This window comes from Pseudochaenichthys georgianus, chromosome 18, assembly GCF_902827115.2.
Source record: "Pseudochaenichthys georgianus chromosome 18, fPseGeo1.2, whole genome shotgun sequence".
Lineage (NCBI taxonomy): Eukaryota > Metazoa > Chordata > Actinopteri > Perciformes > Channichthyidae > Pseudochaenichthys > Pseudochaenichthys georgianus.
In genome coordinates this window covers 17,694,709-17,722,250 of record NC_047520.1, presented here as the reverse complement: position 1 = coordinate 17,722,250, position 27,542 = coordinate 17,694,709, and the positions used below count along the sequence as shown (strand labels likewise).

The 27,542-nt window shown below is 40.1% G+C and overlaps 1 protein-coding gene across 3 annotated transcripts in view; it reads right to left on the bottom strand.

The window, feature by feature from the left end:
* usp53a (ubiquitin specific peptidase 53a) overlaps window positions 1–23,546 on the bottom strand; it is a 35,208-nt gene extending 11,662 nt beyond the window's left edge. Inside the window, exons 1-11 of one of the 3 annotated variants that reach the window (XM_034106244.1) lie at window positions 23,197–23,546; window positions 13,648–14,263; window positions 12,562–12,654; window positions 12,120–12,254; window positions 10,131–10,241; window positions 8,809–8,891; window positions 8,533–8,614; window positions 7,158–7,304; window positions 4,604–4,753; window positions 2,572–2,740; window positions 1,623–1,763 (exon numbers count right to left, since the gene is read on the bottom strand). In XM_034106244.1, coding sequence (XP_033962135.1) covers window positions 1,623–1,763; window positions 2,572–2,740; window positions 4,604–4,753; window positions 7,158–7,304; window positions 8,533–8,614; window positions 8,809–8,891; window positions 10,131–10,241; window positions 12,120–12,254; window positions 12,562–12,654; window positions 13,648–13,791 — 1,255 coding nt within the window. In that variant the 5' untranslated portion in view covers window positions 13,792–14,263; window positions 23,197–23,546. Of the gene's footprint in view, window positions 1–1,622; window positions 1,764–2,571; window positions 2,741–4,603; window positions 4,754–7,157; window positions 7,305–8,532; window positions 8,615–8,808; window positions 8,892–10,130; window positions 10,242–12,119; window positions 12,255–12,561; window positions 12,655–13,647; window positions 14,264–22,396; window positions 22,471–23,093; window positions 23,147–23,196 lie in introns of those variants that run through there. The other 2 variants (XM_034106246.2, XM_034106245.1) reach the window with 2 other exon arrangements.
* Between the last annotated feature and the right edge of the window lie 3,996 nt (window positions 23,547–27,542).

Sequence of the window (27,542 nt, the reverse complement as noted above, 5' to 3'; positions counted from 1 at the left end):
TGTCATTTTCCTTGTCATTTTTTCCCCAATCTATTTGTCCCTGGTATCCCCAATGCACCGAGCACAGGGTATATGCAGGAATCCTGAAGTCAAATGTAATACCTTTTAAGACCCTATCCATACAATTTAAGACCTCATCGCCACTTCGAGTTTTAACCGGTTACCTTGGCGACACACTTTACCTCACATTGACTATATATAGTATTGATTGTCCTTCCTCCTTATGTTCCAACCATTTGGACGCAGACTTGCATTTCCCCATAACGATGCTGTTTAACAACCGGCGTAAACGGGCCTTCGCGTGCTATCAAGCAGTGAGCGTGCGATGTCCTGTTCAGATGACGTCAAACCCAACGGGATGCCATAAATAAACTACACAGAATCACACTACACACCTACGCCATGATTACATTCAGGCAGACTGTAGAACACAACCTCTTTGGACAATTCATATACTTATTGAAAACAAGCTACAAAATGTCATACCTTGGAAAATGCCGATTAATACTTTTTAGTAGCCTTCATTTTCGCTAAATTGATGTATCAACTTTTAATACTTTTTAAGACCCCGCAGACCCCCTGGAGCAGTTGCAGGAAGTGTAGACTAAAGAAATATCAACATCATTATGCTGAAATGTAAATGCGACATTTTCTGCCAGAGAGGGAAAAACATCTCCATGCTGAGGATTTTTGATCCGTCTTTGACAGATTGCTTTTAATGATTAGTCATGAAACTAGAAAACATGATCGTACTGTGTGTCAGATTTCAGCAGGAATATAATAAGAACATAATAATACCAGGAGTTGTTTTGAGATACACTTCAAAGAAACTCGGTGGAAGACCTTAGATATCTGGCTGGTGGAAATTAAAGAACATATCAAATGTATGGGAGAATAAGGTCCCTTAAAGCTTTAATTACAAGTCAAATATGATCACATTTATTTATTTTACCAGTAGTATTATAAATATATATTGTATGATTAAATTGTACCAAACTTTATATCCAAAATAAATAAACAGAGCAGTCCATCCTGCCAATTAAGTTGTTGCATCAAATGTTAAAATAATCTTCTTCACCTGAATTCAGCACGCATTTTAAACATCAATGCTGCAGTTGATCATGTTTGTAGAATGGTGTGATGCCACAGAAAGCGTTCATGAATTGTAAAATTAAAGCATTTTTCAAAGTAAATAAAAAAATAAAGCACTTAATATCATGCCATAATATCAAAGGAAAAGCAATTGTACTGTATTTGATTCGCTCCTACTTCTTAACAAATCTCTTCTCCTTAATTCACACTCTTGTCCTTACTTGCACTTGAGTGCAGCCCTTTGTGACCCCCAACCCTACCGAGGGTCTCTAATCCCCTCTGTATTACTAACACGGCCAGATTTAGTTTTACAGCGAAGACATTTAATGATCTTGTCCAAATCTTTCCTTGACCGCACTCTCTGTGGTTGAAAGAAATTAGAAATTAAGCAGTTTTTAAGGAGTCAATTTCATTTTTTGTAAAGACTTAATTAAAGGACTTGTTCAAATAGAAACTGTTGCTGTTTGTTCATCCACATCCTAGGTAAGAAAACTCTCTCTCTTTGCCTTTTGAAATGTTTCCTCTCTTACCTTCCCGACCCACGCTGTTCTGAGCGCTGCCCCGGCTGAAGGTGGAGGTGGTCTTCTGTTTGAAGGAGTCCTGCCCCAGCAGAGCCAGGTTCTCTTTGGTGAGGTCCAGCTTCTTAGGAGCTACATCTGGAGATTCCAAGCCTGCAGAGGACAACAAGAAGAACATTTTTTAAATTCAAACTGAGGTCATACATGCAGTATTATCTTTTTTCAAGAAACAAAAAGCCATGTTACTTGAATCATATGATAAATAGAGCAAAATGCACCACTAAAATATTTAAATTTAAAAATCCACACAGCGTTGTGCTTTGTTTTTGCGGGATGATCCAGTTTGGGTGCTCCGTCAGCTCTAAAGAGCGAAGAGTTTGGACCTGGGGCTCGGCCAATCGGGGAGTTGGAGGAGGATCTCTAAAAAGGGATCAAAAGCTGCCCAACCAAACAAATCCCGGGATATATAATCCAAATGTAAGGGCTGCTCTCATCAACACATTTTCATTACTGCAAGGCCACTAATATATCAGGGATTTTACACGTCGTCCTGAAAAGAGTTGGTTTTTTGGTATCTCTGATTTTTAACTCCATTTAAATCTGTTTTAAAATGAAAGGAATTTTCTATTTAAATTGATTGATTGATTGATTGAATGTGTACTCAGAGGAATAAATTACCAGCCGGGCAATAATTCTACTCAATGTGAAAACGTCCTGTCTATTCAAATGTCCATATTCCTGTATTTTTCCTTTTGTTGTTTGTCTGTTCGAAATAAAGATTGAAATGAAATGAAACACACTCCAGTTGGGTGGTAAGAGGAACATTTTATTGTCTCCAAATCCTCTACTATTCTTACGATTAAATACTAAAAGGAGAGTGCACGCCTCAGCTTCATATTGATGGCCAAAACTGACACATGTTAAGTAGTTTATGTAAAATAAATCCAGACTTAAGGTTTACCTTGTAAGTCTCCGTTGACGGGGGTCTTGTAGGGGGGCTGGCTGCTGTTTGGTCTCGAGGTATCGCCTGTGGGGATCGCACTCCCGTCGGGGTTGGCGTAAAACAGAAGGAGAGGCTGGAAGTGACCTTTGATACATTTGCTGACCACATCTTTCCACCTGGAGCCGATCTACAGCAAGACACAAAGGAAAGGTATTCAATGCATCTGTATATGTGAGAAAAGAAAAGTGAGAAAGAAAACTCCTTTGTTTCCTAGATTCGCCTTCCTTTTTTTATTGAGAAAAAAGGGTTTAAAATATTGGATTCTTGTAATGGAAAGTCAAGCTGCCATGGTCAAATTCATTTCATACAAGCAGACAGATTATTCCTAGAATATCTGGCTTCATTTTACAAAGAGGTTTCAACAAGGTTTTGTTGTGTAAAAGATCTGATGCGAGTCACTTTAAATGATTACAACCCGAACGCAGCTTTTTTTGGAATCAACTTTATCTTCAAATAACAGAAAATGATGTGACTAAAATTAATGTATTCATGTATGTGTAACACACTGAAACCAAATCAAGCCATTAGCCCAACTGTGTGAGGTGCGTGTCCGACACAGAGGCAGGCTGCAGGCGAACAGATGCTTCTGTGTGGGAAAAAAAGAGTTGAGGTAAAGAAGAACTAATGCAAGGCAAACAAAAACACACATAAAGGAATGTTGCAAAGACATTCATAAATGAGAAAAAAAAAAAAAAACTGGATGGAGGGCAATGTAACTAATCAATGATTTTTTCCCCAATTACGATTTTGGCATCAATCGACTGTAAAACAAGATAATATAAGTTGGAGTTTTGCTTTGGCAGTGCACTAAAACATATTTGTTCTAATTAATTTGAATATATTTAGTTAAATATTGAACCCTATATTATATATTAATGTTTAGAAGAGTTCAGTATGTTGTGGAAGTACACAGTCACAGAAATGCTGCAGGTTTAAACTCAGGTACAGACTTGGCAGCACCAAGTGCTGTAGCTCCTCCACCTCAGTGGTGTGGGGGGAGGGGGGGCTGCACACACAGCACAAGCTGCTGATGGATTGACACGGAGCCAGCCAGCCGCTGCACCACTGTCCCCGAAAAAATGAAAGGATGTGAAAAACAAGGCATGCTCATATGCGCACACCATGAAAACACAGCCAACATTTAGAGAATTAGGGGCATGAAAGGGTCTGTGGCCTATAAAGTAAACAATAACAACAGACACACACAAAAAGCCTCTCACACACACACACAAACCTAAACCATGCAACTCAGCACTCTCACTGACCGCTTAACTTTAACTTGTGAAGGGACCCGTACAAAAATCTTTACAGGTTAAGCTCCACTACTGCAGTACTTTGTGATGATAGAGTTTGGGAACTGCAGTAGAAATGAGGAGGGGGGGGCTAATAAAGGCTCATCAACCCAGAGACTATGAAGGGCAATCGATTAAGCCTTTATTGACCGATAAAGACGAGACTGAGCTTTGCTACTCTTTGCTGCTGTTGGCAAAAAAGACTTTGATAAGTACTGAGATATCCACATTTTGAACTGTAGCCCGTTTGTACAGTAGTAACCTGCAAAGATTGAACTAAAATCATGAAGAAAAAACTGTCCTTGTATATGTTGTCGATCTGTTAGAGGTGTTGACATTCAAATTCAACATTCAAAATGTTTTGTTTTTTTAATGTCTATTGATAGTTTCCATGTGTTGCTGTTTAGCAATCTTAAAACCCTATACATCTCCCACAATGAATCTACTATTTTGGGAGCAATCGATGACTAAAATGCATCATTTTAGGATTCATTTAAAAGCCATAATTGTGTTGTTGTGGTAATAAATGTTGCTCACAATTTGGATGTGTTCCATAATGCAACAAATATTCAATCAAGCAAAAGAAAATAACTAATTCCCCATATCAAGACAAGCTGTATGCTTTGGCATGGATTCTTTCTATGAACTAATTTAGTTAATCAACAAAATATTTAATAAAGAGGGCACCCAGATCTTACCTCTTTCACCGTAGCGTCATCGAAGAAGACCCATTTGGAGGACTTGGTGTGGAAGGCGAAGGCACAGTAGTGGCGGCTGGAGTAGCAGATCATCCCCACCAGCAGCAGCTCGCCCTTTTTGGCATGCTCATCCGTCACCCTATAGAAGAGCTGCACACACACACACACACACACACACACACACACACACACACACACACACACACACACACACACACACACACACACACACACACACACACACACACACACACACACACACACACACACACACACACACACACACACACACACACACACACACACACACACACACACACACACACACACACACACACACACCACACACACACACACACACACACACACACACACACACACACACACACACACACACACACACACACACACACACACACACACACACACACACACACACACACACACACACACACACACACACACACACACACCAATTACTCAGCGGCCTCAGCACTACAGTAAGTGTGCAGGCAGTGAGTGATGTTGACGGGGGGGGGGATCAGTTACTCCATCTGTTTATAGATTAGGTCTGAGGGAATGAACCGCCATTGATTCAACAATCAGGACGAATCAGGAGCCGCTTTAAATCAGAGCCTTCACTGCACGTGATATCTGAACTAATTCTACACCGTATAAGGCGTGGGAAAATATGAAGGTTTAAGGTCACGATTATCATGGTTAATATTACAAATAAATAAATACACAATAAAATCATCAAATATGCTTGAAATGTCATACAGAGTGGAATCACTTTAACCTTCATTTTTTGAAGAAACTATTTTATTGCATCATATAATTTAAAAAAGATAAATCCTAAGGTCACCTACATAAATAAATTCTAAATATAAAAATCAGCAACATAGCCTGAATCTTTTTTTTTCTAAACAATGTGTATTTAAAAAAAATCAGGATACATTTTCGTACTTCTCTAGAATATTAGAGCGCTACATAGATCCCTCGTCCTTAAGCTGAGGATATCCATTATTATCCCAATAATGGAAATGCACCGTAATAAACTTATTGTAAGTGGTTTTATTGCAATAAAATCCTGTACACAGTGTTCTTATTTTTATGGTCAAACGGCTGTTATAAAGAGTTGTTTTCTTTCTTCTTTGCACAAATATCAGCAAGAACATAACAAGCCATTTCTCCCGCCCATGTTTCCTGCACAGCCCGTTCTCTGTCTGCCTCTCACTCTCTCAAACAACACATTTCAAAGCAAACTAATGGGGGGGGGGCTCCCTGTAACACCCAATAAAGTCACATGAAACACTCTTTAATGAATTAAGGTCTTTGTGGCACAGTAGTGGGAGGTGTGTGCGTGTGCGTGTGCGTGTGCGTGTGCGTGTGTGTGTGTGTGTGTGTGTAGGGGGGGCTGATAAATTCTGTTATGTTGGTATGCTTGGAAATGCGTGAGCTGTCAAATAAACGCTTTGAATGAAGGAGTTGTGTAATGTGTGGAGCGTTTGAGTAATGATTGATGTGTTTGCTTGTTGTCCAACACAGTGTCCTCATGTGAACAGGCTACCGAGGAATAATAAAAAGTTAATTTTTCAAATACATATTTAATTTATTACCTAATGTGATTGTATGGACAGAAAGGGAGTTCCACTGTGTGCATACTTTTGATTAAACATGTGTGAAATATAAACCACTAAAGCAGCATTGAACATGTTATTTTTCCATCTCGGTGACGGCGTGTTCAGCCCACATGTTCTCTCAGACAGGCGTGCACACACACACACACACACACACACTCAGGAAACCACAGAATTGAGGGGAGGGGCTTTCTGACCAGGGCCAGCAGGGGCTTGTTGATCGCGGCGCCGGCCAACTGGGCATTGGGCGTTGACTGCTTACGCAACAGGCCGACTTACAGAGGAATAAATCCCCACTTTATTTCCCACATATGTTCCAGTGCACCAAAATATACTGATCCTAAAAACAGCATAAATGGCAGCTGTGTGAAAAAAGCCCAGAACGATACTGTCAAACTGAATGATGTCTGGAGAGAGTTACTTAATATTTGTTAGATATTGAATTACTTAATCTCAAAAGGCAAATGAAATATTCTAGTTTTTTGTTAATATCCATGCTGGAAATCCAGAAACTATTGGGCAAAACATACTAGAAAGAAGATATAAAACAAAAATGTAAAATGATTTTTTTTGTCATTTCACAGAATTCTTTTTTACTTTGTCTCTTTTTTTCTCTCTTGTATTTTATTTTTCGTAATTAGTTTAATTGTTTTGTTGTTTTTATGTATTAAAATGTAGTTTTTGTTATATTCTAGACAAAACCTATTTGTTGTTCTTTCTTGTTTTCTCTTATTATATTTTTATATCCAATTTCTTTTTATTTGGGCTTTATGATTTAGCTCTGACTTGCTGATATTCTAATATGTTGTTACTTGTTTTTCTAACTAGTTCCACTATGCAGTGTCTACAAATATTCAAATGCATAAATCACAAAGTGTCAAATGTAAATGAAATGTTGGTTAAAGTGGACTCACCGCAGAGAGACTGAGATGAGGCCCCAGCGATCGGACCACCTCCTCTGTGAGGTCGGACTGATCCGAGTCCCAGACGAAGCCGATAGTGACGATCTCCGGAGAGTTCATGAGGACGCTTCTGATCCGAATCTTCTGCCCACAGTTGCTCTAGAGAACGTGGAAGAAGATGACAGTTTTACTCAAAAGCAACTTTACCAAATGATCAAGTAAGAAATGAATATCAAAAACAAAATGTTGGAGAACACTCCTTCAAATCATAAAGAAACTGAATTGCTAAAACTTTCGGCAAGACATTTGTTACTCTATGAAGAAATGTGAAAAATTGCCATGTTTCAATCCAAATGATACGCACATTTTATCAACATTTTTCGCATAAGTCTGCAAAAGCAAATATGATAAATGCTTTATTCCATCCGTTGCAGTTATTAGGAGTTTGTTCATTGAGAAAAGCAGTAGGTGGAAAACTAGAGATGTCCCGATCCGATCACGTGATTTTCAAAAGATCGGAAGAAAAAAATCGGGGATCGGGATTTTTTTTTTTTTTTTATAAAATATTTTAATTATTTTATTTAATGTTACAAAACAAAAATGACCATGTTCACGTCTTAAAGTCATCCTGAGGCGGGTGGTGTGGACGCAGTGTCTAATAGTAGCAGTAAGCTAACGAGAGGCTACGTTCAGCTGGTGAGTCGGGAGTCGGGACAGAGAAAATGTCAGGAGTTTGGAAGTATTATAAAATTGAAAGCGAAGGCAGTGTAACAGCCAGATGCAATGTTTGCAAGGCAGAAGTTCCGCGTGGTGGAAAGAACAGAGCTACGTTCAACACGACCAATCTAATACGCCACCCGAGAAACAAACACAAACAACAACAACACGACGAGTACACAGCGGCCACTCAGGTAACGGCACTGAAACAACCAACACTTTTAAAAGGAAAGAGAAACTGCCCCAGAACAGTGAAAAGGCCAAAAGAATAACAGCCAAGATAGCTGAATTCATCGCGTTGGATGACCAGCCGTTATCTGTTACCTTTTTTTTCTCTTAATGCATGGCATAAAGATCGGATCGGGAAAAATCGGTATCGGCAGATTGTCAAAATCAAATGATCGGAATCGGATCTGGAGCAAAAAAAGGTGATCGGGACATCCCTATGGAAAGCCATTATATTTTTACAAAAGAAGATACAAATCAAGATGACTGAATTAAAAGAGCTCATGTGGAAGGTCAAACAGTAACAGTGCCGAAGAATCGATTTTGATCATGGTCAGTTTCTGGCAACCCTACTTCTGACCACTGCCAAGAGGAAAGACTTTTCTGTGATACTTCACAATACATCTCATGCGCTTTGTATAAACACTTTCCAGAGGACACTTACTGGACAGTTACGGAGGTCCCCTATCGTACTTGCTGCTCGTAACAGTTCCCCAAAGGACTCGTGTGGCTGAAGAGTCTGTTGACTGAGAGAGATGAGAAGCATTGTCAGCAAGAAAAAGAGAGACAAATAAAGATAAAGGTATGTGGAGCAAAAGACTACGATGTGTGAGATGTCAGCTAAAAAGGTATATTAATGGCCATGTTATAGATGTGCAGAGAGAGAAATGAGCTGGATGGATGAACACGAGGAAGCCGGGAAAGTTTCACAAAGCCTCACCAGAGTGCGGTGGTGGAGACATAATGCACCAGCTCTGTAAACGGCAGTGGGTCGGAGGACGCCCCGCAGCTACGGCACACAGACTGCAGAGGAGACAGAGTCAGAGGAAAAGGGTGGTAAGTTACAGGGAAAAAAAGAAACACAGGTGTGATTTCAGGGATAATTATCAAGTCAGCATGCCATTCTAAAAAATAGTTCTATCAGAAATACTCGCAGAAAGAAAAAATACCCAAAACTGTGGAAAGAGATTCTGACCAATCGTGCTGCTTTCGATGATGATTTGCATTATCAGACAGACATTATCAAATGAATTCATCAATCTCCCCCTGACTATGCAATCCTAATTTCGGCCTTGTTAATATTGCAGGATTGGGCGCCCTGCACTGACTGTCCCCCGAGGGATTTAGTCCAAAGGCGTATTATCTGTTAGATTCACACATAGGACGGGTACAGGACAGGGACAGTCGGTGATGGGAATCACAGCCTCAGGACGGGTGTGTGTGTGTGGTGTGTGTGTGTGTGTGTGTGTGTGTGTTTGTGTGTGTGTGTGTGTGTGTGTGTGTGTGTGTGTGTGTGTGTGTGTGTGTGTGTGTGTGTGTGTGTGTGTGGTGTGTGTGTGTGTGTGTGTGTGTGGTGTGTGTGTGTTGTGTGTGTGTGTGTGTGTGTGTGTGTGTGGTGAAGGAATTTATGTGAACACCATCTGTGATTTATCTGCTGCTGCTGGAATCTGACCAGAAACACCCACCGGGGCGACCCAGTATCAAAACATGACGGATTGGATTTCTACCGTCTCAGACAGTGATTCATGTACCTGTGTGTGTGTATGTATATGTGTATGTGTATGTGTATGTGTATGTGTGTGTGTGTGTGTGTGTGTGTGTGTGTGTGTGTGTGTGTGTGTGTGTGTGTGTGTGTGTGTGTGTGTGTGTGTGTTGCTTACTCCTAACAATGGCTAGCATGGTTAGCATGTCCACACCTTTCTGTGCCATCTGAGCAAACAAACACTGTGTGCAATCAAGATAGTTAACACCTCCTCCTCACACAGCCTGATGTGACCCTTTTTTTTTTACAGATTGCATATCTACAACAGCGTTTAGAAACCATTTAACGTTAAATACAAATGGAAAATGATGGAGCCAGCGGAATATCTTGAGAACAAACTCAGCTTTTACGAGATTAGAGCCATAAAAGAAAAAAACAGATAAAATACAAAACAATACTTTTTTTTGTTGTACATTTATTTATTAGTTTTTTTACCCATTATCGCCATATTACACCTTCATAAATATGTCCATGTGCAATTACATAATATTTCTCCTCACCTGCTCATAAAGTGTCATAGCAAACTTCTGATGTGTGATGCAAGACTTTGAGGTACAGGCATCCGTCTCCTCAGGCACAATGTGCAGGTGGATCCTCTCCAGGATGTTCTCCTGTAACACAAAAAACATCTATCAGGGACTGGGTTCAAATACAGCGACCTCTCTTTAAAGCACCACATGCTAGGCCATTTGCTTTTCCAGAGAGCAAACCGGCAGTACAGTGGGACACATGTTGCAAAATCTGACATTTGAAAGGAAAACATATACTGAGCAAGCTCTCCTCCATTATGGCTCACACCAGTTTCTATTTTTCTTGTGAGTTTATATTAAGGCTGCAAGGTTGGTCTGCAAACGATACAAAGGCACAACTTGACTGGCTGTTAATCTGACACTGGCTAAATCCATAAATTCATGCTGCTGCCAATACATTTCATGCTGAATGCTCAAAGGCAAAGATCTGCGCAGGATGTAAGCGTCACTCTTAGATGAAAAAAGTTACTGTCAAGTTTATGTGTCAGGGGACCTGGCAAATAAAGATAGAAAGTTGCTTTCTCTGCACCCAACTAAATGTCGGTTGTGAGTCATTTCGACTTTAGAAATCATGGCCATTTCTACTGATCATAATTCCATGGTTGAGGTCTACTAGAATAGATTTATACCGTGCAATTTTCCAAAATCTCATTGGTTTTTCATACAGCATCTCTGTATAGCATGTGTATTCACTCTCTGTCCTACACGGCTTGTTGGAGCTCCTACCCCCCCCCTCCATATGAGCCCCGTGGCCGTCTGCGAGACAGCGAGACACAGCGAAACCAGCCCGAACACACACACCCGCAGCCTGGCTGGGAGTTTGTGTGTGTGTGTGTGTGTGTGTGTGTGTGTGTGTGTGTGTGTGTGTGTGTGTGTGTGTGTGTGTGTGTGTGTGTGTGTGTGTGTGTGTGTGTGTGTGTGTGTGTGTGTGTGTGTGTGTGTGTGTGTGTGTGTGTGTGTGTGTGTGTGTGTGTGTGTGTGTGTGTGTGTGTGTGTGTGTGTGTGTGTGTCCGTCCGCAGATTGGTAAATTTGGACTAATCCTCAGACTTAACGTAACGGCTCCGCAGACATAACGTAACGGCTCCGCGGAATGGTCCATTTTTACCAATCCACGGAGGGGTCGTCATTACGTCACTTGGTTCCCGGAAGAAAACAATTGGGAAAAAACCCTCCAACGAGGCATTCTGTGGCAGCATAGACAGGTCTTTTCTGTGTTAGAGTTTTACTCGTTACAGGGTGTACTTTGAGGGTTTGTGACTCTGCAGATAATAAATGACATGGGACCTTTAAGATGCATCGTATCTTAATTCTAACCCTGGTCCAACCTAGTGTCCACTTATAGTCAAATCTTCTCCACTTCTGCTCCAGAGACATTAGATTCTCAGTCTTGTTTAGCCATTGCTGTGTAATTGGACTTCCTGAGTGTGAAAACAATGATTGTGGGATAAAAGCAGGATACATCTGTAATGTTGTACGCAGAAAGGATCAAAAGAAGAAAAAAAAGAAAACACAACTGATGGACACAAGAAGAAAAGGTGTAAAAATCAAGGATATAAAATGCTGTAGGAACAGCATTTGTATTAAGACAAAAAATGAATTTAAATTAGTTTATTGCTAATAGTGGAAAAACTGTTTCTGCCAAAAAGAGCAGAAAAACTGGAGCTGATATGTTAAAAAAAAAATTATGAAGGACGAATAAAATCAGCCCAGAAATGATGCGACAAAACATGGTAGCAGAAAAACAGAGAGGTTCAAACAGAACTCTTATATAACCTGTCATGATGATATTTAGCGGCAATGTGGCAGGGGTTGATGGGAGAGGAAGGGAGGGACAGAAGCTCTTTCAGTAACCTCGCCAAACAGTTTGTTGCTGTGCATTACCCTGGTGTGTGGCAGGGTAACACACAAACACACAAACATCGCTCTGAATACACTGCCGGGTTGCCACAGGAACTTACAAAGCACTCTGCGGCGTCGTCCATGAAGCCCAGCTGGAAGCGGTGCTCGTCCTTAAAGGTCTCTGCCAAGGCGTGACGCAGGTTGTCAGAGGGCAGCGCGCGCTCCCGACTGTGCTGGAACTGGGAGAAGATGCCCTGGAGAGGAGAGAGGACGAGAAATAGTTTACTCATGGACTAAGGGACGTATTGTTTATCATAACTGTTTGGGTCACCCTCACTGCTGAATAGGGCTGTATGATTAATCCAAATGTCATCTAAATTGCAACATGGACTTGTGCAATATATAATAAAGTATTGTGGAGCTGCAGAGAAGTCTCGGTCTTAACAAAATATCCTTGTTTGGAACAGAACATCTTAAAATAACATACTATAAGCATTCAATATATTTTTCAATGATAAACTGGAATGAACAGTTAAATATATGAATTTAGATGTTTTCTACCTTTAATGCACAAAAGATGCATGATTCCCCTAAACAGAAGTGTCCAGGTAGCTGCCTCAGGCTGCGTCTGAAGATGTCCAGCTGCCACAAAACCTGAACAAGAGAAACAGAAGGTTACTTTCACACTATAAAACGTTATAATAGGTATTTATTTTGTGTGAAAAACTTGACATCCTTGGATCTATTGTTTAAGATGGCAATCAGACGTTAGGTTACAGACTCCAAGGTCATGAGGATGAGGAGTGGGCGAGAGGAAGAACTCCCTCGCAGAAACAGAGCCTCGGGTAACGATCATCTTCAACCAGCTCAGCCTCTGAGTCACAGTCTCTGAGAGAGTGACCTCACTGTGGGCACACTGCAGTAATGAACCAACTATCCAGCTAGTGTCCCGATAGTCAAATGCAACCTTCAAGTGCATAAATAAACTGCCAGGAAACTGTGACACACGCAGACAGTGAGTAAAGTCTGAAACTTTAAATAAATGATGGTCATATTTTGAGAGGGTGAAGTACAGGTCCTGGAGGAAAACCACAACATGCAAGGGAAGTATGTAAGAATGTAACGGCCATTTGTCCTTATATCAAAAACTAATTAAAAACTTCTGCCGAGGCACCAGAAACTGAATGTTACGGAGAGATTGAATCCAATGTCCTGGCATGAATATAGTTTGTTCAGCATATTATCTTTTCAAAGACCAAACAAAACAAAGAACAACAATTGTACCTCTACTCTGGCCCTGGTAAAAAAAACAAAAAAAACATATGCCTTTCAGGTGCCCAATCCCACCTCCACCTGTAAATACGTTTTAACCAGGTGCTGCCTGGAACAACCGGAACAACCGGAACTCAAATAATGACACTTAATAATGATGCTGAAATAACTAAAACAGCCATAAGATAAATGAATGAATAGCTTCAACAGAGAAAGAGAAAGAAAGCACTTATCAAAAATATGTATTTTGCAACACATTTGGCTTTTTGGACACATAGTTAAATATATTTCCAGTGATGGAAATATCAGTCTGTCAATCATTTTGGAGCAATTTTAAGTACCTTGTAATGACTATGTTAATAATTTTCTCCCTACCTGCACGGCACTGTTGAGGAAGCAGCTGTTCTGGCCCGGTTCGTTCAGCAGTCCTTTGGTGGGGGCCAGAGACAGCATGCTCCCCGGCTGGTACGACTTCCCCAGATTGCCACCCGGCTTCCTGAAGAACTTGACCCATGCCATTGGATAGCGGGGGTCTGCCTCAGACAGGTGGGCCGGGCGGAGGTTGGTGCTGGGATCAGATCCCCGATAGTCCGGGGTTAAGTTATTCCTGCAGCAGCGGCACTGCTACACATCTAATCCATTTCTGCAGCTCACGTAGAACATCCTTTTACTGCTTTTTAAAAAGTTGATCCAAAAAAAATAAAAGTCAACACAAAAAGTTATAATCCAAGTGTTTGTTTTGGAAAGCCGTTGATGATCCGCGGTCTGATGCTGGTGATGAGATGAGTTTTGACTTCGGAGCAGCACGCCTCAGTCATCCTGACGCTCTGCAGCACGAAGCTTCACACCGCTTCAGAGGGGACAGCGGACCCCTGCGAGCTCATTCTGCCACATGGTCCCGATGGTATTGGAGATTTTCCGCTGCAGTCAATTGTCCCTCTCAGAGGTCAATCCATAGCAAAGGTTTGTCAATGCCGGGCAGAAAACACAGCTGCGTTAAAGACAGAGAGAACCAGATTAAACGAGATGACAATATGGAGTTTATCACCACTTTTTGTCTGGTGTGTAATCTCTATTGATGTATAATTGCAACATCGAGTCGTTTTATAACATGATAAAGATATTCCATAAAAGCGACCGAGACCACAGTCTTCATAATATCCTGCTTGTTCTAGGTCAGATGTCGACAGAGTTTACACATTAACTTTTCAAAACACCCTTTGCAATGGAGGCGTGTCCAACTGAAGCTAAAGTTGCAGAGTTTCCTTAAAAATAGATGACAACTCCCAAGAGACATTACAAGGACTGATGGTAATGTTCCCTAAGAACGTCATTTTGAATAATGTTATCTACAATTGAGCCATTTATTTTGTAAATGTAAATTCCTTCTCTTTTCACGTGACTGGAAAGCAACTTGTTTTATAATTATACTACTGATCTTTATCCGTAATTTTCACCCGACTAATGTCAATAAAATGTAAAAAAAAATAAGATATCTGAAAAAAGGGTATTCGTAATTACCATTGATTAATCTTCAAAAATGTACCGCATTTATAGAATTACGAAACAGATGTGTCCCTATTATTGTCATTTTAGCTCTACTGTAGATGGGAGCCCCAACTAAAAGAAAATGTGTCAGCAATTGAAAACTTTCACAAAACAAACTGCACAAAGTTTCTTGTGCGTCTCATTTTGTCAGTTTTTTCTGGCATTGTCATTCTTTTGTAATGACAAAAAGAGCGCTGCCCTGGCCTATTTTTAACTGGAGAAGAGCAGCGGAGGACATTTCAACAAACCACTGAAGATGCACTTCGATTGATAAACTTGCAGTCCATGCAGCTTCAACACCACAGTGACAAAGAGCAACACAATCTGCAGAGAGTGTGCACAGCGCTGAACACACACTCCTGTGAGCAGTTTGATGGATGAACACGTTTGTGCTGAGTGAGGCAGTGGGAGCTGTGTGTGGGTTATTACAGTACAGGAAGATGTGCGTGCTGTATACACAAAGCCTGTGTTCTTTCATGTCATTCTAAAAGCTTGCTCTTGGAGAAGTTGCGGCGATGTACTTGTAGCTTCAAAAAAGTGTGAAGAAGCAACAATGAGCAACAATTCCTTGTGTAACACACAGTGATTCATCCTGTTTTTGTCCCTAACTCCTTAAAGAATAAACCTCAAACACTTTGTTATTCAGTAGTGAGGACAAAACAATATGTCCTACTTTGCACTACAATGAAACTTCCCTCTTGTGACACTCTCCAGAAACAACAACAAGTTTCAGCCAAAACCCATTGGACCACATTTACATCCTGGTATTTCAGGAATCCTAGATGCCCGATGGTACAGTGTCACCTCTCTACAGGTAACAGTTTAACCTGAATTTTAGTCATTTCAGTCCTCTTCACATAATGCAGCTAAACATGCTAATGGACTTAGCGCCACAGCAACAACAGCATTCCTAAGCAATCTGTAAATCTTAGTGTTGCTTAAGAACAGCTGTTTACAGATTAGTTTGAGAGCAGAGAGGAAAACTTTTCACTCCACCTTTACCAATAACATGCCTCGACGTGTTGGTACCGTCTGTACGTTTCTTCAATTTTCCTAATCACAACCTAAGTTTTCATATTTTTTCCGAGATCTGAATGCCCACCTAAATCACTCACTACACAAAGTAATAATACTGATTGATTCAAAAAAAGTTTGAGGAAAATTATCAGACATGTTTTTATTCTGTCTTTCAATATAACAATGAACCTATTCATGTCTTGGCACTTTAACTTTCATTTGTGTAATGTGCACCCGTCTAATCAATTTAAGCTTGTTTCAAGTTGTATTATCTTAGTGACTAAATGTTATAAAATGTCATTTTCAAGATTATTTCTTATGCACTGTCTTAGTGCTTTTATTTTTTTATAAAGCATTTTGAATTGCCTTTTTTTCCCCTGAACCTCTGATTAAATATTTGTATGTCTCTAAACTCCTTTTATTTAGATGTTTAATTAATCTTTCATATTCTCGTATACAGTGGGGCAAAAAAGTATTTAGTTAGCCACCAATTGTGCAAGTTCTCCCACTTAAAAAGATGAGAGATGCCTGTCATTTTCATCCTAGGTACACTTCAACTATGAGAGACAGAATGGGGGGAAAGAATCCAGGAAATCACATTGTAGGATTTTTAATGAATTAATTGGTAAATTCCTCAGTAAAATAAGTATTTGGTCACCTACAAACAAACAAGATTTCTGGCTCTCACAGACCTGTAACTTCTTTTTTAAGAGCCTCCTCTGTCCTCCACTCATTAACTGTATTAATGGCACCTGTTTGAACTCGTTATCAGTATAAAAGACACCTGTCCACAACCTCAAACAGTCACACTCCAAACTCCACTATGGCCAAGACCAAAGAGCTGTCAAAGGACACCATAAACTAAATTGTAGACCTGCACCAGGCTGGGAAGACTGAATCTGCAATAGGTAAGCAGCTTGGTGTGAAGAAATCAACTGTGGGAGCAATTATTAGAAAATGGAAGACATACAAGACCACTGATAATCTCCCTCGATCTGGGGCTCCACGCAAGATCTCACCCCGTGGGGTCAAAATGATCACAAGAACGGTGAGCAAAAATGCCAGAACCACACGGGGGGACCTAGTCAATGACCTGCAGAGAGCTGGGACCAAAGTAACAAAGGCTATCATCAGTAACACACTACGCCGCCAGGGACTCAAATCTTGCAGTGCCAGACGTGTCCCCCTGCTTAAGCCAGTACATGTCCAGGCCCATCTGAAGTTTGCTAGAGAGCATTTAGATGATCCAGAAGAGGATTGGGAGAATGTCATATGGTCAGATGAAACCAAAATAGAACTTTTTGGTAAAAACTCAACTAGACGTGTTTGGAGGAGAAAGAATGCTGAGTTGCATCCAAAGAACACCATACCTACTGTGAAACATGGGGGTGGAAACATCATGCTTTGGGGCTGTTTTTCTGCAAAGGGACCAGGACGACTGATCTGTGTAATGGAAAGAATGAATGGGGCCATGTATCGTGAGATTTTGAGTGACAACCTCCTTCCATCAGCAAGGGCATTGAAGATGAAACGTGGCTGGGTCTTTCAGCATGACAATGATCCCAAACACACCGCCCGGGCAATGAAGGAGTGGCTTCGTAAGAAGCATTTCAAGGTCCTGGAGTGGCCTAGCCAGTCTCCAGATCTCAACCCCATAGAAAATCTTTGGAGGGAGTTGAAAGTCCGTGTTGCCCAGCAACAGCCCCAAAACATCACTGCTCTAGAGGAGATCTGCATGGAGGAATGGGCCAAAATACCAGCAACAGTGTGTGAAAACCTTGTGAAGACTTACAGAAAACATTTGAACTCTGTCATTGCCAACAAAGGGTATATAACAAAGTATTGAGATGAACTTTTGTTATTGACCAAATACTTATTTTCCACCATAATTTGCAAATAAATTCTTTAAAAATGTGATTTTCTGGATTTTTTTTTTCTCATAGTTGAGGTATACCTAGGGTGAAAATGACAGGCCTCTCATCTTTTTAAGTGGGAGAACTTGCACAATTGGTGGCTGACTAAATACTTTTTTGCCCCACTGTACATTAATATCACTTATCTCTTTAACAGCTAAACCCCTCCAGGATGTCACAATTCAACAAGTTATACAGTTAAAATATAGAGTCCTACTTTTTAAAACAACGCATGACCTAGAGTGTAAAGCATCTCTTCAATTTAAATGTACAAACAAGCAAAGACAATACCACACATCCACATCATGCATCGTCCATTCGGTGGCATGGAAAATGAAGCCAATGCAAGCTTTATAGACAACAGCAAGAGTAAATATGGTTCTACTTTCAGGTCTGAGAGAAGTTATTAAATGACGGCAGTCCACTTGAAAACTGCCAACCCCACTTATGTTTAATCATCTTTTAGTCTGAGCAGAATTGAGAATTGCTGACTAGGATTTAATGACATAAAAGACAATGCCAAGAATGAGTATAATATAAAGAATCCTGAGTATAATACAAAGTCTTTGTCCTCGCTCAACGATTACAAGCATGATTTTCATATTACTGCATGACAATGGAGGCCACTGCTGAGGAGAACATTTGAGCCACATCCGTTTTCCCCCCACAAGAAAAAAATAAAAAACATTCCCGGCTTATCAGATTAAGCATGACACCTTTCATCTGACAACATGTGACTGCACCATGGCGCGTCTGCACCGCAGGACAGGCGCACATTTCTAGACACAGACTGGCTGAGTTACAATCCAGAGAGGTTCAAGTGGAACAAACTGCACCGACCTGTGAGCAGAGACATTATCTGAACAGGTGGCTGTGTCGGTCACAATATTTTCAAGAAGCCAGGTTTACGTCATTATTTGGTGTAAGCCAACACAGCTACCACCCTTCTGCTTCAGTCTGTGCTGAATTAAACCATTTTCTTCAGGCTGGTTTCCTCAATTTAGATTAATCCTTACAAGTTGGCAATATTTTCCACACCAACAGGTAACAGAATGAGCTCGTGTGTGTACGATAGTCAGTTCTCTTTTCAACACTGGTCTTTTTCTTGCTTTATATGACCAACATGACCCTTTTTTCCAATTCAGAAAATTATATTATTGAATTGATACACAAAATGATCATGTGAAGCTACTGTATAATGTAACTAACAATGTAGAAGACAGAAATACACCACCATTAAAACCTCAACTTTAACATTAAGCAGGTTAAACCACATACAACAGATTTGAACGATTAGAGGAGTATTTGATACGAGATCAAATCATTGATCCCTGTGGGGAAATTAGGTCACGACTGCAGCAAGAAGTTAAATTCAGTCAGGTAAAAATGTTGTACCGATCTGAGCCAAGCAAAAGGAGAGATTTCAGCAGCGGTACAGGATGTCCAGTCTTCCTCTATAAACAAAGACATGCTCAGACTCTCCCCAGGATCGACTTTTTTCTTGTCACGGGGAAAACGCTAGGGCTAACACCTTGGAGCAATCAGCCCCAGAGTGGGTGTTATGCATCAGCACCTCTGACAGGCCGACGGATTCTGAAGAGACGTGGGCACGCTTCGTGTGAAGGCACGCGGAGCAGGATGCTATAATCTATCTATTAGTGATCTGCTGATGGATAGTCTCATTTAGAGTGATTCAATTGATCAGCTTCCGATGGAAATGCAAACAGCCGCTGATGAATCAAACTGTGGAATTGAGTCACACTAATTCAATGTCTAGAAGACGTGAAACACACGGTGGGAACAGCAGAGAAAGGAAGTATTCGATATATAAAGAGGCTTTGTGGGAATCTAACACCCATAATTAGTTCACAAGCCTCTGTACATTCAATCTTTCATACAGAGCCTGTAAAGACATTTTAATTTGCTTTATAAAAACACAACTTCCAGCCTCTCCTTAACTTCTGAGATAAATCCAGGTATAGTCTACCCTTTTCAAATGCAAATCACTATATATTTCCATCATCTTGGTGCATTTTCCTCCGGCATGACAGCTGAGCATTCCCTCGTGTTACTCCTCAACTCTGACGATGAATGACTTTCCTGACTCAGGGTTACATTTAACAACAACTTCGACTCCCAGGTGTAAAAGCAAAGTATTGTACATCTGTTTCTCCGCTATTTTTAGTCAAATCTATTTTGTTGGATTCTGATGTCTAATATTGGACAAGAAATGTGTAAATAATTCAACTCTACCTTCAGAAAAATAACTTCTGAGCTATGTTGAGTCATACCTTGTGTGCTATAAGTTGGGGAAACATATATATTTTAAAAACTTTTACTAGAGTAATATCCTGGGATGTAGAAGAGTGGGGAAAAGCAAAAACTATACCCTCACAAATGGAATAAACAATGCTGAGCAAGGAAACAGTTTGTACTAGAGATGTCCCGATCCGATTTTTTTCAAATCACGTGATCGGCTCCGATGCCCGATCACGTGATTTGAAAAAAATCGGGGATCGGGAGAAAAAAAATCGGGGATCGGGATTTTTTTTTATAAAATATGTTTTTTGTATTTAATGTTACAAAACAAAAATGACCATGTTCACATCTTAAAGTCATCCTGAGGACTTAGTTTTGGTTTAAAATTACACAACATCATGTATGTGTTGCTTTCTTTGGTCTTGTTTTCATAGACCTGGTTGCTTATTTCTCTCAAAGCTGGCAACAGAGTGGGCGCAGTGTCTAATAGTAGCAGCAAGCTAACGAGAGGCTACGTTCAGCTGGTGACTCGGGAGTCGGGACAGAGAAAATGTCAGGAGTTTGGAAGTATTATAAAATGTAAAGCGAAGGCAGTGTAACAGCCAGATGCAATGTATGCAAGGCAGAGGTTCCGCGTGGTGGAAAGAACAGAGCTACGTTCAACACAACCAATCTAATACGCTACCTGAGAAACAAACACCAACAACAACACGACGAGTACACAGCGGCCACTCAGGTAACGGCACTGAAGCAACCAACACTTTCAGAGACTTTTAAAAGGAAAGAGAAACTGCCCCAGAACAGTGAAAAGGCCAACACAATAACAGCCAAGATAGCTGAATTCATCGCGTTGGATGACCAGCCGTTATCTGTTACCTTTTTTTTCTCTTAATGTATTGCATAAAGATCGGATCGGGAAAAATCGGTATCGGCAGATTGTCAAAATCAAATGATCGGAATCGGATCGGGAGCAAAAAAAGGTGATCGGGACATCCCTAGTTTGTACTTTGTTTGTGATTATAAACTGCAGTTTCCTTTTACTAAAGTGTTGACTTATCTCCCACTGAATTTTTTAATTATCATCCACATACACATTTTACATGTCTTGAGTTCGCCTTGGGTAGACAATAATCAACTTCCCCTTTGTTGATGCAGTCATGCAAACTTCTCACAAGTCTCAGTCATTTGGTAAACGCATGAAGGGAGTCGAATGTATTGAGAGATCTCACAGATGACTCCCACTCAGTTCACCACTTTATATCTGTAAAAAATTCACTTAAAGTCGAAGTCTAAGTGTCTGACATGAGGATATAAACATTTGTCTCTACATTTCCTCTCCACTGTTCACACAATGTTCTAATATCCTATGATTTATGCATTTGCTTTTCACAATGCTGTCTGACTGTTTATTTTAATCAAGAGTAGTCTGGAAATATACAACGCCTCAGCACAAGTAGCCCCTGCCTGCTTGTAGAGAAGAAGCAATAAAACCTGACCCTGCATGCTCTGACCCTAAGAAACTGTGAAACTTGGACTGTGGCGTTCCCTGTGGACTGCAGACAAGCTTTGAGCCTTTGGGCAACAATGCAGCGGTGTTTCCTGTGTGGGCTTCCTGCTCAAAGGCTCGCCACTTTCCAGGCAGCACATGGTCCAGTGTTCTACCCTGTGAAACTGAACAGGTCCCCCACACCACGCTGAGTCACCGCTTTCACCTCGTTGAGGAAGAGGAGAACAAAAGCACTTGGTCCAGGAACCCATGCTCAAAAGTTACATCCTCCTCTCCACCCTTACAATTGCTTCCTTAAATGTGCCGACAATTTACAGAAACTTGCCAACTAATCACAAGCATGATGAGGATCAACAACTTACTTCTCATCCTTAAGTTCTATCTTTTTTAAATATTCATAGGTCATAAATAATTATTTTTCATTAACCATAAATATGCAGATTATTTACTCTACTTATTGTTTGTTCCCTAAAATGTCAGAAAACGAATGAAACATCTCCATAATTTTCACCAGTCCAGTTTATCAGTCCAAAATGTCTTTAAATGTCTTGCTTTGTCTGAAACACAAGGATTTTTATTTTAATATAATATAAAAACAGAGAAAAAAGCAGGAAATCCCCATTATTTTAAAACAGCAGTTAAAGATATTTTCGGAGGAGAGATTATTACTTACTAACTACAAATGTTTTCAAACATACTGTCCGAATATTGTTCTTATTGATAACTCAACTTCTTATCTTTGCAGCACTAACAGGTAAAATCAGTTTAAAAGTAAATATCAAGTTGCAAATCTTTATTTCAAGTTAGCTACCTGAGTATTTATCAAAAGCAGAATCACTCAGTGAATAAGGCAACCAGTACTTAGAAAAAGAGCACTTACTCCAGAAAACAAAGGCTGACTGTCAGAACTGGTTCTTCAGCATGTCGGTCCTAAAGGAAATGTTCCACAGGCATCAACATACAGGATGAGTGTGCACAGACTGTGAGCTCACTGCTGCATCACCACTGTGTGTAAGGGGGGTATCATTAGGGTGAGGTAAAGTGGGAGAAACCAGTCACTGCGTGAGTCTGGAAGTGACTTCTGCATTGTTGGCCAAATACACATATGTGTGCAAAAATTACGTAACATGAACCTCTGAGTGCACACAAACATGTTAGCCCATACTGCTTTTTATCCTGATGTAACACCATAAAGACAAGGGAAACCGTATCTGTGTACGTATTAACTATATGAAAAGCATACGTGGGTTACAAATACTTATTTAAACAGACTCAATACATATTGTGTTGGAAATGCGACATGAGTTGAGACTTAATCCTTATTTTGGTGAGGCTAGCTGCATATTTTTAAATAATGAATGATACACCCGAGCTAGCTGTCAACAACAAAACCACAAAACAGACCACTTTGAAATAAAATACCAAAAATAAGTTACTAAAAAAGACACTATGGACTGTCGAAATGACAAAGCAACTAGTTTAGGTTATGTGTAGCACATTTTTTTACTTGACATGAGTGCACTGCTAAGTGAAGCTAAACAATAAGAGGCAGCTAACGCTAGGCCTACCTGACTTACCTGAGCTCAGGTGTAACTACATTTCCGCCCCACGCACTCCTGCCACACTGATAAATAAAGTTCAAGAACTATTCGCGTCGCACTGGAATAAAGTGTAACTTACCCCAGAGAGGAGAAATGAGCCTGAGTGCGGAGTGTAATATCCTGCAGTGAGAAAATAGTTGAAGTATTTTGGTGGAGTTTCGGGGGAGGAGTCGCTGCTGGAGAAATCCACTTCAAGGCAGACAGAAAGTCTTTCCGCCGCTGAAACTTCCCTCTGACAGGCTTTGTAGGCTTAATTTTCTCTCAGAAACGCCACTTGGGACACAGTCTCGTTACACTTTGCGGTATATTCCCGTCCAGAGGATCCCGCTACAGTTCGCTGATGCGCGGCGGTGGAGAGCAATGGTCGCTCGGTTCTCTCCGGCACCTGAAATACTGGATTAGAGATGTTTTCAGAGCCGAGATGTCAAACCCCGCCTCTTCAACAGTGTATTTACTGCAGTCTGCCATGCTACTGTATACCGCTGCCACAGCGCGCGCGCGCACACACACACGCGCACACACACACACACATTTACAGCGCCAACTCTGCTGGCAGCCTCGTTAATGTTGCTTTATGGTGCAGGGGTTTGCAGTTAGCCAAATACAACTTTCTAACTGCAAAGCTACAGCATATTCACGGCTGAAAACATGTTTAAAAATTAGCTGGTGTTTCAAAATGTCCCCTATAATATATTTGGATGTTTTTATTGTTTGTTGTCTGCATATCTGAATATATGCTGCATATTATTTGTAAGTAGGCTATGCATTGTAGCAGTGTGGTGGGCACATGGTAGTTAGCCTACACTTTGCTTGTTTATCCTGACGTAACTGCATTAAAACAGTGAAAAGTGGGATTTGTGTATGTAAAACATGTTTATGGGCTTCTAAATACATATTTGAAAAGACCTTAAAATATTATTTTGAAATCAAATCTGAATACAAAATAAGATTAGTCATTATGATTTAAGCCATAGTTTTGTTACTCTACTTAAATGTGTTGCTCTATCTACTACATTATTATTGTTTAATTCTCCAACTGCATAAAATACATAATTTAAAAACGTGTTGGTATAGCTTGTCTTAATAAACCGCATAATCAGGGGAAATGCATTTCGATATTGTTTCGTTCGTGTGCATCCAGGGATACCAGCCATAATGTCTTCTTGCATATATTTGCAAATGAATGAGCATTGCAGCAATGTGTTGGACAATGATTGAATAGGGGTGTTAAACATTTACCTGCCTGGTCATACCCCAACAATGTGAAGACAATAACCCTGATGATTATGAACAACTGGGAGCAGAGGAAAGTGATGTAAGACTCTTGTTACTCAAACACCATCTGCCTGATCCGGTTATATAAAGAAAGCAATGAGAGAGAGACGTGCAATTAAAGCTTTTCTCGCCTTTCTGAAGAGACCACTGAGTATAATAGCCGCTCTCATGTTTCATTGCTCAAGGCAAGGCAAGCTGACCACAGTTTTATTAGGAAAGATTATATTCATTAAAATAAGTAGTTTGGACTGCTTCCACAAGAGGGCATATTATATGGGATATATAATTCTGAGGCCATAAACTATACATTCTTATCCTGCATTCATTTATTTTCAAAAACAGTATATTAAGTTATGCAATGGCTCTGGGTTAACCTGAATATAGAGTAGAAATATAGCCAACTGTTGGAATCCATCACAATTTAAATATGACTGATTGCCCTTGCAAGCATGCACACATTTAGATATTTGGACTGATTGCCTGAAAGGAGGACTCTCTTTAATATTTGTGCCCAAATGTATTTTTTACAAATTCCAAACTGGCTTGTAAATAATCATTTGACCAATTAACTTGCCAGTTAGATTGGCAATTATTAGACAAAAATCTGGTGTCAAATCAAGTATAGCCATTATTTGATCCAAGCTTTGTGTAACAGGGATGTTTCTTTCTTAAAATCAGCACAGTCACTCATTAATTTAGAGGAAACGGCAGTCACCGAGTGTGTGGTCCAGCCTTTCCCCAGGAAGTACTTAAAGAGCCCATTGAGGAGACAATACCATTTCCCTCCCTGCATATTTCCTCAAGGGACATATAATGCTTCCTCTAAAAGTATAAAACAGTTTGTAGTAATAATTAATTTGAGTGATGTGGTGTTAAGTGTTTGATTTACCTTGTAAAACCACTCTGGTGGGTTGATGTTAAAAGATTAACAAAGAATATATATTTGGTTGGTGATCTGAGGGGATTCACATTATGATGTTGGACATTCCCACTGTGGCTGAAGGCTTTGAAGTCGTGCCAATGAATATCTTATACTCCCTTTAAATTATGGATCTGACGGCTCAAACAGATCAGTTCTTTAACAAGTTCCACAAATGTAAACTTTATTTTTCTGACCCCAGACAGCCTGAAGCTGCTGAATCTGACAATCTGCACCTGTCAGCATTACTCTGAGCCAAAAGTCTAAACATGACCATATCATTGCACTGACACATCATCACTGACTGCTGCCATGCACTCTGAATGACTTCTGCAGAAGAGGACCTCCTTGGTTTCCTGAAATGATTGTACAGTGTTACAGTGTTCAATCTTATTACAATGAATATTGGGGGATTTTGTACTTTCTAAACAAGACATTTAAAGCATTTGAGAAACTAGAATTGACGTTTTTTTTTAAATAATCTAGAAAATATAATTGTAAAATGAAGCCCTAACTATCTGTTTAACTCTCTAAAAATGAGATCAAATTGTTCTCAAACTCAAGACTAACAGCCCAACAAACCCTACACAAGTTAGATGCTACAGTAAAGGGCATATTTAATTTAAGATTAATTAGCAAGACTTTGCCAGCTCTGCAAGGAGAGTGTGCACAGTGAACGCCCCGCTGAGAGCCGGTGCCACCGCCCTGACTTCTCACCTTGAAAGCCCCAAAGAGCAACACAATATCTGCTGAACAAAGTAATAAACAAATGACAACCCCTCTTTGTCTTTTTATTATTCACCAGCATCAACAACACGTAATTTTTTTGTTCACTTTTAATGTGTTTCTTTCTCCCTCTCGCTGGCTGTCTGGATTCATTGATGTTCTTGATTGGGTCACTGAGCAGCTAAATTCCATTTCACCCCAAATGTGCTGTGCCAGTTGAAGTGGGATATTTTTAGCACTGTTGTCTGGCTTTTCAATCCATACTTACTGGATTCAAATGGAAAGTGGGGCAACACTACCAAAACAGTACAACTTTTTCCAAATAAATCAGCTTTGTCCTTTTTAGACCAAAGTCACAAAATGAACCACACAATGTTCAATTATATAAATTAATCTGATTAATCATAAAGCAAAAATCAATTTCATTAATATTTTCTAATGGGAAAGCGTGTATTGTGGGAAGAAATATATTTGTTCCAATAAATCCACAGCTTCTTCTGCTGCTGCTCTCTTCTGCAACTGCAGCATTTAAGCATCTACTTAAAATGTAAACTTAATCTGCTCCTGTCTCAGCCTGGGTAATAATAAATGCTCTAGTTTGTGTGTGTGTGTTTTTGTACACACGCTCAGAACCGGTATCATGGGAAATGCAAATAATTCAAATGGAACGGCTTGTACTAATGAAAAGTAATGTAAGGACACAAGTTTTCCTGACCACGCACGTAAACACAAACAAATATGGATATTTGTCGGTAGTGTGAAGGGTGAGCAGTAAGGTTATGCCACTTTTGTCACTTTCTGCAAAAATTGCACAAGGTGGAATGGCTGAACAAAACAAAGCTTGTTATGTTTTCTGTGCACACCAATAGTTGTGTTGCTATTGAATTACTACTAATGAGGACTCACACAGTGGTGAATGCCCTGTTGTTACGTAAGAGATTAGACATGCTCCAACGCCACAACGAAAGCCACGGGGAGGCGTTGCTCTCAGGCAGTTTCTAATATATTTAACCGGATATTCAAATCCAGTAATAATGAGTTTTATAAAAACCAAACCACTCTCAGTTTTTCTCAGTCACAGCTCTTGCTGAGGACTTTTTGTTGTCCAGTGTCCAGTACACTCCTTAAATGTGGCTTCTGGGAATTAATTTCAGTACAGTGGAATTTCAAAATAAGGGCCTGCAGAAAACACGGAATCACTGATAAGAACTTATCCTTTTGTACATCTTGTAAACATTATAATTGAATGTGTGTCATAATGATGACTGAGCAATCTCAGCATGATTTCAAGAGGAAAGACTCTTCAGTGTGTGCAGATATTTAACTTTTATATTAAATAATGTCTACTTCCTTTCTAACCCACTTTCTAAAAGTGGATGACATAAGCATCATTTTTTGGCAATTGACCATGTTACATTAATTCTGGAGTGCAGCCAAAGGGGTGACTGTGATCTATTTCTCTGCTGTGTTTGCCGTATCCACGGTAGCTGCAGCGTGCAGGGGAA